The 15,855-nt window shown below is 35.4% G+C and overlaps 1 protein-coding gene across 1 annotated transcript in view; it reads right to left on the reverse strand.

The window, feature by feature from the left end:
* The window catches only part of MANEA (mannosidase endo-alpha), a 73,931-nt gene that overhangs the window by 25,604 nt on the left and 32,472 nt on the right, over positions 1 to 15,855 (reverse strand). Inside the window, exon 3 of the mRNA XM_032651289.1 lies at positions 14,999 to 15,108. Coding sequence (XP_032507180.1) covers positions 14,999 to 15,108 — 110 coding nt within the window. The remainder of the gene's footprint in view (positions 1 to 14,998; positions 15,109 to 15,855) is intronic.

The raw sequence follows: 15,855 nt of genomic DNA on the forward strand, positions 1-15,855 counted from the left end.
ATTCCTATAACACTAACAATGAAAAATCAGAAAGAAAAATTAAGGAAACAATCCCATTTACCATCTCAACAAAAAGAATAAAATACCTAGGAATAAACCTACCTAAGGAGGAGAAAAACTTGTACTCAGAAAACTATAAAACACTAATGAAAAAAATCAAAGATGACATAAACAGATAGAGAAATATACCATGTTCTTGGAATGGAAGAATTAATATTGTGAAAATGACTATACTACCCAAAGCAATCTACAGATTCAATGCAATCCCTATGAAACTACCAACGGCATTCTTCACAGAATTAGAACAAAAAAATTTACAATTTGTGTGGAAACACAAAAGACCCTGAATAGCCAAAGCAGTCTTGAGAAAGAAAAATGGAGCTGGAGGAATCAGGCTCCTCAACTTCAAACTATACTACAGACCTACAGTAATAAAATTCTCTTAATGGAAAAAATTTTAATTCCCTGGAAGACTGTAAAAGGCACCTGAAACAGTTCTTTGCTCAAGAAGATAAAAAGACTTGGGAAGATGGAATTATGAAGTTGCCTGAAAAACAGAAGGTAGTGGAACAAAACAGTGAATACACCTGCGCTGATGGCTTCCTAAATGCAGCACCTATGGAACATCCAAACAGACAAGTGCTCCTGCAACTGAGACAGGTCTGGCTTTAGCAGCTGTGGGCTTTGTGGGCACATTCACATGAGGGTTGGGCCAGGCCAGAGTCTGAGCAGCCTCCATAGCTCCCGCAGCAGGTCCAGGTGAACAACTATTGCATGTGCTGGGACCTGACCTCAGTGGATCTGCACCAGTGGTCTGGTGAAAACTACACCTGAAAGTCACCAGGGCCATTTGCTGGCATACCCACGGTTATGATGGGACTGAGAGCAGTGCCAACAACAGTGTACTTTGTGAGCCCGCACAACAGGCAAAAGGTGACATAAGAGAGCACACTCACAGGTGAACATCTCCAGAGGAGGAATACTCAGAGGCTTCTCTCCCAGTGGAAGTGCTTCAATCCCACCTACCTCTCACTGCAGATCAGAAACACAGCTAAGAAACAGATCTTCAGGCCTCTACTTCAACAACTAAGGAGCATACCATGACCCTGACAGGGCAGAGCAAAGGGGAGGGCCCACTCAATATCCACCTCACACACCAGGGGGCAGACATCAGAAGCAAGAGGAGCTATGATCCTGCAGCATGCATAAAGGAGACCACAAACACAATAAGTTAGCCAAAATGAGATGACAGAGGAATCTGCTTCAGACGAAGGAGCAAGATAAAAACCTACAAGAACAACTAAATGAAAAAATGATGAAAAAGAATCAGAATAATGATAGTAAAGATGATCCGAGATGTCAGAAGAAGAATGGAGGAGTGGATTGAGAACATGCAAGAGATGATTAATAAAGACGTAGAAGAACTAAAGAACAAACAGAGATGAACAATACAACAACTGAAATGAAATATACTCTAGAAGGAATCAGTAACAGAATAACTGAGGCAGAAGAATGGATAAATGAGCTGGAAGACAGAATGGTGGAAATCACTGCCGTGGAACAGAATAAAGAATGAAAAGAAATGAAGACAGTCTCAGAGACTTCTGAGACAACATTAAACATACCAACATTCAAATTATAAGGGTCCCAGAAGAAGAAAGGAGAGAGAAAGGGCCTGTGAAAATATCTGACGAGATAACAGTCTCAAACTTTCCTAACATGGTAAAGGAAATAGTCACCTAGTCCAGGAAGTGCAGAGAGTCCCATACAGGATAAACACAAGGAGGAACACACCGAGACACATGTTAATCAAACTAACAAAAATTAAATACAAAGAAAAAATATTAAAAGCAAGAAGGGAGAAACAACAAAAAACATACAAGGGAATCCACAGGTTATCAGCTGATTTTTTAGCAGAAACTTTGCAGGCAAGAAGGGAGTAGCATGATATACTTAAAGTAATAAAAGGGAAAAACCTACAACCAAGAATACTCTACCTAGCAAGGCTCTCATTTAGACTTGACGGAGAAATCAAAATCTTTAGACAAGCAAAAGCTAAGAGGCTTTAGCACCACGAAACCAGCTTTATGACAAATGCTAAAGGAACTTCTCTAGGCAGGAAAAACAAGAGAAGAGAAAAAAAGAGGAAGGGAAGAAAAAAGACCTACCAAAACAAACCCAAAATAATTAATAAAATGACAATAGGAACATACATATCAATAATTACCTTAAATGTAAATGGATTAAATGCTCCAACCAAAAGACATAGAGTGGCTGAATGGATTCTAAAACAAGACCCATATATATGCTGTCTATAAAAGAACCACTTCAGACCTAGGGACACATACAAACTGAAAGTGAGGGGATGGAAAGTAATATTCCACGCAAATGGAAATCAAAAGAAAGCTGGAGTGGCAATATTCAATCAGAAAAAATAGACTTTAAAATAAAGACTGTTAAAAGAAACAAGGAAGGTCACTACATAATGATCAAGGGATCAGTATAAGAAGGAGATATAACAATTGTAAATATATATGCAGCCAACATAGGAGCACCTCAATATATAAAGCAAATGCTGTGAGCCATAAAAGGGGAAATAATAGTGGGGGACTTTAACACTCCACTTACAACAATGGACATATAAACCAGACAGAAAATTAATAAGGCAACACAAGCTTTAAAGGACACATTAGTCAAAATAGACTTAATTGATATTTATAGGGAATTCCGTCGGAAAGCAGCAGAATACACTTTCTTCTCAAGTGCACACGGAACATTCTCCAGGATAGATCACATCTTGGGTCACAAATCAAGCCTCGACAAATTTAAGAAAACTGAAATCATATCAAGCATCTTTTCTGACCACAATGCTATGAGATTAGAAATCAATTACAGGAAAAACACTATAAAATACACATGGAGGCTAAACAATATGTTATTAAATAACCAAAAGGTCACTGAAGAAATCAAAGAGGAAATCAAAATACCTAGACACAGATGAGAACAAAAACACGCTGACCCAAAAACTATGGGATGCAGCAAAAGCAGTTCTAAGAGGGAAGTTTACAGCAATACAATCTTACCTCAAGAAACAAGAAAAATCTCAAGTAACCTAAAGTTATACCTAAAACAACTAGAGAAAGAAGAAGAAAACCCAGACTTAGGAGAAGGAAAGAAAAATCAGAGCAGAAAGAAATGAAATAGAAACAAAGAAAATAGTAAAGATCAATGAAACTAAAAGCTGGTTCTTTGAGAGGATAAACAAAATTGATAAATCTTTAGCCAGACTCATCAAGAAATAAAGGGAGAGGACTTGAATCAATAAAATTAGAAATGAAAAAGGAGAAGTTACAATGGACAAAACGGAAATACAAAGGATCATAAGAGACTACTAAAGCCAACTATATGCCAATAAAATGTACAACCTTGAAGAAATGGACAAATTCCTAGAAAGGTACAACCTTCCAAGACTGAACCAGGAAGAAATAGAAAATATGAACAGACCAATCACAAGTACTGAAATTGAATTAAAAAACTCCCCAAAAACAAAAGTCCAGGACCAGATGGCTTCACAGGTGAATTCTACCAAACATTTAAAGAGCTGACACCTACCTTTATGAAACTCTTCCAAAAAATTGCAGAGGGAGGAACACTTCCAAGCTCATTCTATGAGGCCAACATCACCCTGATACCAAAACCAGACAAAGATATCACAAAAAAAGAAAATTACAGGCCAGTATCACTGATGAACATAGACACAGAAGTTCTCAACAATATACTAGCAAACCGAATCCAACAACACGTTAAAAGGATCATACATCCTGATCAAGTGGGATTTATCCCAGGGAGGCAAGGATTATTCAATACAGTATATGCAAATCAATCAATGTGATACAGCACATTAACAAACTGAAGACTAAAAACCATATGATCATCTCAATAGATGCAGAAAAAACTTCTGAAAAAGTTCAACACATTTATGATAAAAACTCTCCAGAAAGTGGGCATAGAGAGAATCTACCTCAACATAATAAAGGCCATATCTGACAAACCTACAGCAAACATCATACTCAATGGTGAAGATCTGAAACATTTCCTCTAAGATCAGGTACAAGACAAGGATATCTACTCTCGCCACTTTTATTCAACATACTATTGGAAGTCCTAGTCATGGCTGTCAGAGAAGAAAAAAAAATAAAAGGAATCCAAATTGGAAAAGATGAAGTAAAACTGTCAATGTTTGCAGATGACATGATACTATACACTGAGATTCCTAAAGATGCTACCAGAAAACCATTAGAGCTCATCAAGGAAATTGGTAAAGTTGCAGGATACAAAATCAATATATAGAAAGCTCTTGCATTCCTATATGCTAACAAAGAAAGATCAGAAAGAGATATTAAGGAAACAATCCCATTTACCATTGCATCAAAAAGAATGAAATACCTAGGAATAAACCTACCTAAGGAGGCAAAAGACCTGAACTCAGAAAACTATAAGATGCTGATAAAAGATATCAAAGATGACACAAACAGATGGAGATATATACCATGTTCTTGGATCGGAAGAACCAATATTGTGAAAATGACTACACTACTCAAAGCAATCTACATATTCAATGCAATCCCTATCAAATTACCAAGGGCATTTTTCATAGAGTTAGAACCAAAATATTTTACAGTTTGTATGGGAACACAAAAGACAACACAAACAATCTTGAGAAAGAAGAGCGGAGCTGGAGGATGAGGCTCCCTGACTTCAGACTAAGTACAAAGCTACAGTAACCAAAACAGTATGGTACTGGCACAAAAACAAATACAAATCAACAGATTAGGATACAAAGTCCAGAGATAAACCCACACACCTATGGCCACCTAATCTATGACAAAGGAGGCAAGAATATACAGTGAAGAAAAGACAGTCTCTTCAATAAGTGATGCTATGAAAACTGGACAGGTACATGTAAAAGAATGCAATTACAACACTCCGTAACACCATACACAAAAATATACTCAAAGTGGATTAAAGACCTAAATGTAAGACCGGACAGTATAAAACTCTTAGAGGAAAACACAGGCAGAACACTCTTTGACATACATCTCAGCAATATCTTTTTTGATCCACCTCCTAGAGTAATGAAAATAAAAACAAAAATAAACAAATGGGACCTAATGAAACTTAAAAGCTTTTGCACAGCAAAGGAAACTATAAACAAAACGAAAAGACAACCCTCAGGATGGGAGAAAACATTTGCAAATGAAGCAACTGACAAGGGATTAATCTCCAAAACATACAAACAGCTCATGCAGCTCAGTAACAAAAAAACAAATAACCCAAATGAAAAAATGGGCAAAAGATCTAAATAGACATTTCTCTAAAGAAGACATACAGATGAACAAAAAACACATGAAAAGATGCTCAACATCACTAATTATTAGAGAAATGTAAATCAAAACTACAATGAGGTATCACCTCACACTGGTCAGAATGGCCATCATCAGAAATCTACAAACAATAAATGCTGGATAGGGTGTGGAGAAAAGGCATCCCTCCTGCACTGTTGGTGGGAATGTAAATTGGTATAGCCACTATGGAGAACAGTATGGAGATTCCTTAAAAAACTAAAAATAGAGCTACCATATGACCCAGCAATCCTACTACTGGGCATATACCCGGAGAAAACCGTAATTAGAGAGGATGCATGCATCTCGATGTTCATTGCAGCATTATTTACAATAGCCAGGAAATGTAAGCAATCCAAATGTCCATCAACAGAGGAATGGATAAAGAAGATGTGGTGCATATATACAATGGAATATTACTCAGCCATAAAAAGGAATGAAATAATGCCATTTGCAGAGACATGGATGGACCTAGAGATTGTCATACAGAGTGAAGTAAGTCAGAAAGAGAAAGACAAATATCTTATAATAGTGCTTATATGTGAAATCTAGAAAAATGGGATAGATGAACTTATTTGCAAAGCAGAAATAAAGTCACAGATGTAGAAAACAAATTTATGGTTACCAAGGGGAAGGAGAGGGGTGGGATGAATTGGGAGATTGGGATTGAAATACATACACTACTGTATATAAAATAGATAAGTAACAAGAACCTACTGTATAGCACAGGGAATTCTACTCAATGCTCTGTGGTGATCTAAATGGCAAGGAAATCTAAAAAAGAGTGGATATATGTATCTGTATAACTGATTCACTTTACTGTACAGCAAAAACTAACTCAACATTGTAAAGCAACCATACTCCAATAAAAATTAATAGAAAAATAAACAAAATAAAAATAAAAGAAACCCTTTATCAAGTTGAAGAACTATTTTTATTAAGAGTTTTATTAGTAATGAGTTTTTATTTCCTCAGAAGTTTAGTATCAAGATGATCATGTTTTATCTCCTTTAAATAATCAATTAAGTCTTATTTAGTTAACACTTACATAGTGTTTACCATGTGCCAGACACTAAGGGCTTTACATATATTACCTCATGTAATCTTTATAACCATTCTGTAAGGTAGATTTTGTTACTTTTTCCATTGACAGATGAGGAAACTGAGAGGCATAAGAGTTAAATACACAGCTACTAAGTGCTTGAGCCAGGAGTGAATGTGGGAGATTTGGATTCAGATTTCATACTCTTGAATCCCCTCTTAGATTCTTGCTAATAAACATTTCTCATATATAAGTTTTCTTTAGGAATTTTGCATATATTTTCATTAATGAGATCACTGTATGAATGAATCTCTTTTTTGTGCTATCCTTCTTTAGTGTTTGAATCAGAACTGTGTTATTATAGAATAAAGTTGCAAGTCTTCTCTGGTAGCCAGTCTCCGAGATGGCCACCAATGCTCCCCATCTCCTGATATTCATAACCTGTGCAGTTGCCTCCCACATTGTACCAGGGTTGGTTTACCAGCAGATAAACCAATAAAATAGGGCATAAGTGACAGTCACTTTCTAAATGAGGTCAAAACACTGCACCTTCTATACTGAACGCTCTCTTTCTCAAATCATTCATTATGGGGAAGCCAGCTGCCATGTATTAAGGAGACAGTCCTGTGGACAGGCTGCCTGCAAACTAAGTCCTGTATATCTGAAACACTGTAAATCAACCATACTTCAATTAAAAAAAAAAAAAGTACTAAGTCCCATTCCAACAGCTAAAAGAAACTGAGGTCTGTCAACCACCACATAAGAATGCTTAGAAGTGGATCCTCTAGGCTTCCGATGACTAGTACCAGCCAACAACTTGATTATAACCTTCTGAGAAATCCTGGACCAGACTCACCAGGTTAAACCACTTCCAGATTCCTGACCTTTAGAACTTGCATGAGATATAAAATGTTTGTTGTGTTAAACTGCCAAGTTTTGGGGTAATATGTTATACAGCAATAGATAATGAGTAAACTTTCCACTGTATTTCACTATCACAAAAATCAACCAGTTCTCAAAGGTTGAACAGAACTGACAGGTAAGATCTGGTGCTTTGAGAAAGACATACACTCAATAAAACTGCAGAATTTTTTTCTAGGATGTAAGTCAATTGAGATTTTTTAAACTTCTCTCTGTACAAAAAGTAAAACTTTTTTGTATTTTCCAAGAATGCTGCCTATTTTTTATATTTTTTAAATATGGTGATATAAAACCTTAAATGCTCTTCTATCCCTATAGATCTATTCCCTTTCAATTTTTGATATTATGTCTTCTCTGTGTTTTTCTTTTCTAATCTTGCCAGTGGTTTGTCTATTTTTTTCTTCCCCACAGTGGAAAAATAATTTTTCCAGGCTACTGATTTTGAAGGTTTTGTATTTTATTAAGTGCTTATTTCATCCTTATTAATCCCTCCTTCTAATTTTAGTTTATTTCATTATCCATGTCCTACTGGTATTGATAATCTCAGTGCTATTTATTTATTTATTTTTTTAATTTTTTTTTTTTTTTTTTTTGCGGTACGCGGGCCTCTCACTATTGTGGCCTCTCCCGTTGCAGAGCACAGGCTTTGGATGCGCAGGCTCAGCGGCCATGGCTCACGGGCCTAGCTGCTCTGGGGCATGTGGGATCTTCCTGGACCGGGGCACGAACCTGTGTCCCCTGCATCGGCAGGTGGACTCTCAACCACTGCGCCACCAGGGAAGCCCAAGTGCTATTTATTTTTAGTCATCCTAAATTTTCACTTTTGATCTTAAAAGAAGTGTTATTTTTAGTTTTAATGTTATAATTAAAATTTTAGACAATTTTTTACTTTTTAAATGTTTATTTTGGCCTTATTTTTAATGTTCAGTTATACTGAATATGGTCAGAGAATGCAGACCATATGGTTATATTTTTTGTGAATTTATTAAGATTAATGTTGCTAACTATCACGTAACCAATTTTTGAAAAGTATCCTTGGATTTTAAAAACGATTCTTATTCTCTTGCTATTCATTATAAAATTTCCTTTGCGGTGCTATTCAAAATCCTTTTCATCATTACTTCTATTTGTTTCCATGATTCATTAATTTCTGAAATAAATAAATAAAATTTTATACTGTGAGAAATTTCCCCACATTTGTAACACACCTTATTATCTGGGTAGAATACACTTGGTCTTACAACTGTCTTCAGACTTTCGCCTGCATTTTTTACGTACCTGGGCGTGTATGTGTTTGTGTGTGTATGTGTTATACAAGGTTTAAATGAAATACAGATTTTGACAAATTTTTAAGCAGCAGTTTGTTTTCTAACTACTTTAGAAATATTTAAATTCATATGGTTAGCAAAACTTGTTTTTAGTAAATCTTTGACATCCAAGATACTTAGACATGTTAATCTCACTAATTACTGTATTATCTTCATAAAAACACTGCGATTTTCTTTCTTTTCTGCTAAAATAAACAGTAAGTATATGAATATAAAACATATACAGAATAATAGTAAGGAAACTTTAATAATAAGCTATGATCTAGATGAAGTTTGGAACTCAGAAATTTTTTATGAAAAAATGTATTATTAAAAAAGATTCTAAGTCATTTTCACATCAAGTTTTAATTAAAACAACTACTCCAAAAATTATAATTACTATCCTCATGTCCAAAAGGATAGTTCACAAGTATTTTATTTTATTATCAATAATACCTTTAGCGGTTCTAGTTCAAGACGGCAATGTAGGGGAGCCTTAACTTACCTCCTCCCAGGGACACACCAAATCTACAACTATATAAGGAACAATTTTCTCTGAAATAAACTCCTACATACTGGGTAAACAAAAAAAGACTGATGTTGAAATGGGTAGGAGAGGCTGAGACACCATCTAACCATAAACTCCACTCCTAGCATGGAGACCCATAATCAGGAGGGAACCCACAACTCTGAGCTTCTTCCTGAGGAGCACAGGATGTGAAATCTACATCTGGTACCCCAACTTTTAAGACCTGCACCTGAGAGACAAGCACCCAAAACATCTTTGAAAGTTAACAGGGCTGTTGTCCATGAGACACACAAGGCTATAGTGAACCGAGAAACATACTTAAAAGGCTCATGAGGATTCACTATGCCTACACCCCAGGGCCCAGCACAAAGGCAGCCAATTAAAATGCCTAGTCTTTCTGTAAAAGAGACTTATATGCTTATCTTAAAGCTTCGGCTTAAGTGGCAGGCACCTAATTTAAGGCATACCTAGAAGCTTACTGAATACTCTCCAAAGACCAAGGAGCCTCCCCCATCTCACTCCAGGTCACCTTATCTTCCAGAAAGAAGCTTGTATATACATACATCTGATGGCCTGGTTTTTGCGGCTGCTGCTAAGTAAGGGGGCACTACCTCGATCACCTGGCTCTGGTGACCAGAGTGATGGACATTTATGAGTCCCATAGGACTGAAACAAATAGAGAAAGAGTTCGTAACCAGCAACAACCCACAGGACAAAGCAGAGAGGCAACAGAAAGGCACCCAATCTTTCTGTGAAAGAGGACTAATATCCTATTTTCATAGCTTTGGCCTGAGGGGAAGACATCAAATTAAACACACATCTAGGGGCCAACTGCAATCTTGTGCAGAGACCAGGGAAAGAAGTGGGCACCTACTTTGCAAACACCCTCCACCCAGCCCCAGGTCGTGGTAATCTTTGATAAAGGAGCTTCTGCCCACATTTGGTGCACCAGCTTTTGTGGTTTCTGCCCACAAGAAATAACCCTTGATAGCCTGGCTCTGGTGGCTAGTGGGTATTGTATTCATGGGTCTAATGGGATGGCACAAAGGAAGAAATGGTTCTTAACTATCATGCAGGGCTCAGTACAGAGGAAGCAGAATGAAATATCCATCTCCCAGGCTTCCATGGAAAGAGGTATATATGTATAACTTAAAAGCTGCTGCCCAAAGTCTGGCTTCCAATCAGCCTGAATTTAGGTGCTGACTGAGATCCTCCCTTTTAGGACACTGGCAGGTCTTGGGAAACCCTCAACGGCTGGGAGCCACTAAGAACCAAGTAGGTGGTTTGGACAATCACAAGGATATGAGAGACAGTCAAGAAATAGGACAGGGTTAAACGTTAAGGTTCATCTCCTACATGAGGCAACGCCTTCAAGACTGGGAGAAGAGGTTGTTTCATCTAATACATAGAAACCAACACAAAATGTCAGGGAAACTGAAAAAACAAAGGAATATGTTCCGAATAAAAGGACAAGATAAAAACTTCAGGAAAATACTTAATGAAAAAGAGATACATGATTTACATGACAAAAAATTCAAAATAAGTAATAAATATGCTCACCAATGTCAGAACAAAACATGAAAGTGAGAATTTCAAGAAACAAAGCACTCCACAGAATAAGAGCAAAACAAAAGATCAGTGAACTCAAAGACAGGGCAGTTTAACTCCTCCAACTAGAGCAGCAAAAAGAAAAAGGAATAAAAAAGAGCAAAGATAGTTTATGGAATTTATGGGAAAACATCAAGAGGACCATTATTCGCATCAGGTTCCCGGAATGAGGAGAGAAAAAGGGCAGAAAATTTATGTGAAGAAATAGTGGCTGAACACTTCCCTAATCAGGGGAAGGAAACAGCATCCAGATTTATTTATATATATAATACAAATAAATCGTCAAAAGTTAAAAGCAAGGACAGACTGTATGAAGAAGCAAGAGAAAAACAACTTCTTATACACAAGGGAATCCCCAAAAGACAATTAGCATATTTTCCAGCAGAAAAATTGTAGAAGGATGTGGCATGTTACATTTAAAGCTCTGAAAAAATTAAACTGCCAACCAAGAATACTCTACATGGTAAAGTTATCCTTCAGAATTGAAGGAGATATAAAGAGTTTTCCAGAAAAATAAAGCATAGAGTAATGACCAATAGCCCAGTCCTATAAGAAATGTTAAAGGGACTTTTTAAGCTGAAACAAAAGGGTGCTAGTCAGTAACAGGAGAAAAATACAAATATATAAATCTCACTGGTAAAAATTAACATACAGTAAAATTTAGAAAAACCTAATGTTGTAAACATGATAGATTAGTCACTTATACAAACACTAGTATGAAGGTTAAAAGACAAACAGTAAAAATAACTATAACTGAATAATTTGATAGTGAATATGCAAGATAAGATGATGTAAATGGTGACTTCAAAAATATAAAATGGGGGTAAGTAAAAATGTAGAGCTTTAGACTGTTACCAAATTTGTTATTGACTTAAAACAGACTATTATAAATATAAATTGTTTTATGTCAGCATTATGGTAACTACAGAGCAAAAACCTAGATTAAGTACACAAAAGATAAAGAGAATGGAATCTAAGACTGCCACTACAAAAAATCACAAAGTAGGAGATCAAGAGAAGTAGAGAGGAAAAAGGAAATTACAAAACGGCTATAAAACAATAAACAAAATGGCAATAACTCCATACCTATCAATAATTAAGTGTACATGGACAAATTCTGGGAAAACAAACAAACAAGCAAGCAAAAAACCTAGAGAGTAGCTAAACAGATTTTTTAAAAGTCATCTATATCTTACCCACAAGAGTCTCACTTAGATGTACAAACACACGCAGTCTGAAAACGAAGGGATGGAAAAATATATCCCATGCTCTTGGAAACCAAAAGAAAGCTGGGGTGAATACTTATATAAGACAAAGAAGAACATAAAACACAGACTGTAATATGAGACAAAGGACAAAGTAGGCCATTACATAATGATAAAGGGATCAATACAATAAGAGGATATGACATTTGTAAATATTTATGCACCCAACATAGGAGCATCCAAATATAAAAGCAAATATTAACAGACCTAAAGGGTAAAACAGTCATACAATAATAATAAGGGACTTTAATACTCCACTGACATCGCAAATGGATATATTCTTAGAAACATACAACCTTCTAAGGCTGAATCATGAAGAAACAAAATCTGAGCAGACTGATTACTAGAAAGGAGATAATCAGTAATCAAAAACCTCCAACAAACAAAATCCAGAATCAGACAGCTTCACTGGTGAATTCTACCAAATATTCAAAGAAGAATTAATACCAATCTTCTCAAATTCTTCCAAAAATTAGAAAAGAAGGGAACACGTCCAAACTCATTTTATGGGACAAGCATTACTCTGACACCAAAACCAGTCAAGACACCACAGTAAAGAAAATTACAGGCCAATATTCCTGATGAACAGAAATGCAAAACTCCTCAACAAAATATTAATAAGCGGAATTCAACAATACAACAAAAGTATCATACGCTCTGATCAACTGGAATTTATTCCAGGGGTGCAAGGATGGTTTAACACCCTCAAATCAATCAATGTGATACACAACATTCACAAAATAAAGGATAAAAGTCATGTGATCATCTCAAAAAAGCAGAAAAAAGCATTCAACAAAATTTAACACCCATTCATGATACAAACTCTCAATAAAGTGAGTACAGAGAAAAAGTACTTCAACAAAATAATGGCCATATATCACAAGCCTCCAGCTAAAATCATACTCAAGGGAGAAGAGTCGACTGTTTTTCCTCCATGATCAGCAACAACTCAAGCATACCCACTCTCACCACTTTTATTCAATAAAGCATTGGAACTCCTAGCCAGAGCAATAATGCAACAATAACAAATGAAAGGCATCCAATTCAGAAAAGGAGGAGTAAAACTGTCTCTATTTGCAGATGACACTGTGTGACATACAGAAAACTCTAAAGATTTTATCAAAAATCTGTTAAAATAAACAAATTCAATAAGCTTGCAGGATGCAAAATCAATATACACAAATCACTTGCATTTCTATTCACTAATTATGAACTCAGAAAGATAAAGTAAGGAAACAATCCTATTTATTGTACAACTGCAACAAAAAGGATAAGATACTTAGAAATAAGCTTAACCAAGAACATGAAAGATCTGTACACTGAAAATCATAAGATGTTAATAAACGACATTAAAGAAACAGAAATAAATGTTAAGATAGCCCACACTCATGGATTGGAAGAATTAATTTTGTTAAAATGTCCATACTACCAAAAGCAATCCATAGATTCAATGCAATCCCAAAGGCATTGTTCACAGAAATAAAACAAACAATCCTAAAATTAGTATGGAACCACAAAAGACCCTAAAGCCAAAGCAATACTGAGAAAAAAGAACAATGTTGGAGGCATCACACGCCCTGATTTCAAACTATATTACAAAGCTATAGTAATCAGAACATAAACACAGACACATAGATTACTGGAACAGAATAGAGAGCCCAGAAATAAGCCCAGGCACCTATGGTCAATTAATAACAAAGGAGCTAAGAATATACAATGGGGAAAGGACAGTCTTTTCAATAAATGGTGTTGGAAAAACTGAGCAGCCACATGCAAAAGAATGAAACTGAACCACCGTCTTACACCATGCACAAAAATTACCTAAAAATGGATTAAATTCTTAAGCATAAGACCTGAAACCATAAAACTCTTAGAAGAATATAAAGGTAGTAAGCTCCTTGAAATTAGTGTTGGTAATGATGTTTTGGATTTGACACCAAAACCAAAACAACAAAAGCAAAAATAAACAAGTGGCAGTACATCAAAAAAGCTTCTGTACAGCAAAGGAAACCACTAACAAATGAAAAGGTAACATAATAGATGGGAGAAAATATCTGCGAATCATGTATCTGACAAGGGGTTAATATGCAAAATATATAAAGGACTCCTACAACACATTAGCAAAAAAAAATCTGATTGAAAAATGGGCATAAGTTCTGAATAGACATTTTTCCTAGGAACACATACAGATGGCCAACAGGTACTTGAAAAGGTGCTCAACATCACCAATCATCAGGGAAATGCCAATCAAAACCACAATGAGATATTACCTCATACCTGTTTGAATGGCTATTAACAGAAACACAAGAAATAAGAAGTGTTCGCATGTGGAGAAAAGGAAACCCTTGTGCACTTTTGGTGGAAATATAAATTGATGCAGCCACTATGAAAATAGTATGGAGTTTCTTAAAATAATTTAAAATAGAATTATATTTTCCTGCAATTCCCCCTCTGGGTACTTATCCAAAGGAAGCAAAAAGACAAATACCATATGATCTCACTTATATATGGAATCAAAAACAAAACAAAGCAACACCAAAAAACCCCACAAAAAGAAAACATAAAACAACCAATTCATAGATACAGAGAACAGATCTGTAGTTGCCTGAGACAGGGGGTGGGTGAAGATAGTTAAAAGGCACAAACTTCCAGTTATAAAATAAGTAAGCCTCCAGGATGTAAAGTACAGCTTGATAACTACAGTTAATAATACTGTATCGTATATTTAAAAGATGCTAAAAGAATAGAACTTAAAAATTCTCATCATAGGAAAAAAAAATTGTAACTACATGTGGTGATGGAAGTTAACTAGACTAACTGTGATAATCATTTCACTATACATATATCAAATCATTATGTTGAACACAAACTAATCTAATGTTATATGCCAATTACATCTCAATAAAAGAAATTAAATTAAATACCTTCAGATTATATTTATGAGCTTTATCCAAAATAGTTGGTACCAAGTTATCAGTAGGTTCTCCATTCTCATCATTTGAGTCAGGTGGGTACCAAGATAGGGCTAGTACACCTAACAGAAACAACCAAAAAGAAAAGAAAAATAAACACAGGAACAGAAATGAGGTATTGTTAAAAAAATAAAGGTATTGGTAAAAAATACAGGTATTGTTAAAAAAAATACGGCAGAATAACGACCAAATTGTTAACAATAAAAAGAAACATATTCTCAAATAATGTTGTTTTGTTACTTTACTAGGATACCACTTAAGTTTATTTGATTACTTTGTATACTCAATACTTTAAACTTTTTATCAGGCATCGGTATCTTTTAATTAGTAGATTTTACTTTCTAGAATAAGTTTTATATTTACAGAAAAATTATAAAGAAAGTAGAGTTTCTATCTTCTCCTCTGCTACTCACCATCCCCCCATGCCACACAGTTTCTGTTAGTATTAACATCTTACATTAGTATAGTAAACTTGTTACAACTGATGAACCAATGTAGGTATATCATTAACTAAAGTCCAGAGTTTAAATTAGGGTTCCCTCTTTGTATTGTACAGTTCTATGGCTTTTGACAAATGTATAGTGTCATGAACTATTACAGTAACACACAGAATAGTTTTACAGCCCTCAAAACCCTCTGTACTCCACTTATTAATCCCTCCTCCATGTCCTTCCTCAATCCCCCAGAAAATAACTGATCCTTCTACTATCTCTATATACTTTGCCTTTTCCAGAATGTTATGTAGGTGGAATCATAAAGTAACATTTTCAGACATTTCTTATACTCTGAAATATGCATTTAAGTTTCAT

This window comes from Phocoena sinus, chromosome 12, assembly GCF_008692025.1.
Source record: "Phocoena sinus isolate mPhoSin1 chromosome 12, mPhoSin1.pri, whole genome shotgun sequence".
NCBI classification, from domain to species: domain Eukaryota; kingdom Metazoa; phylum Chordata; class Mammalia; order Artiodactyla; family Phocoenidae; genus Phocoena; species Phocoena sinus.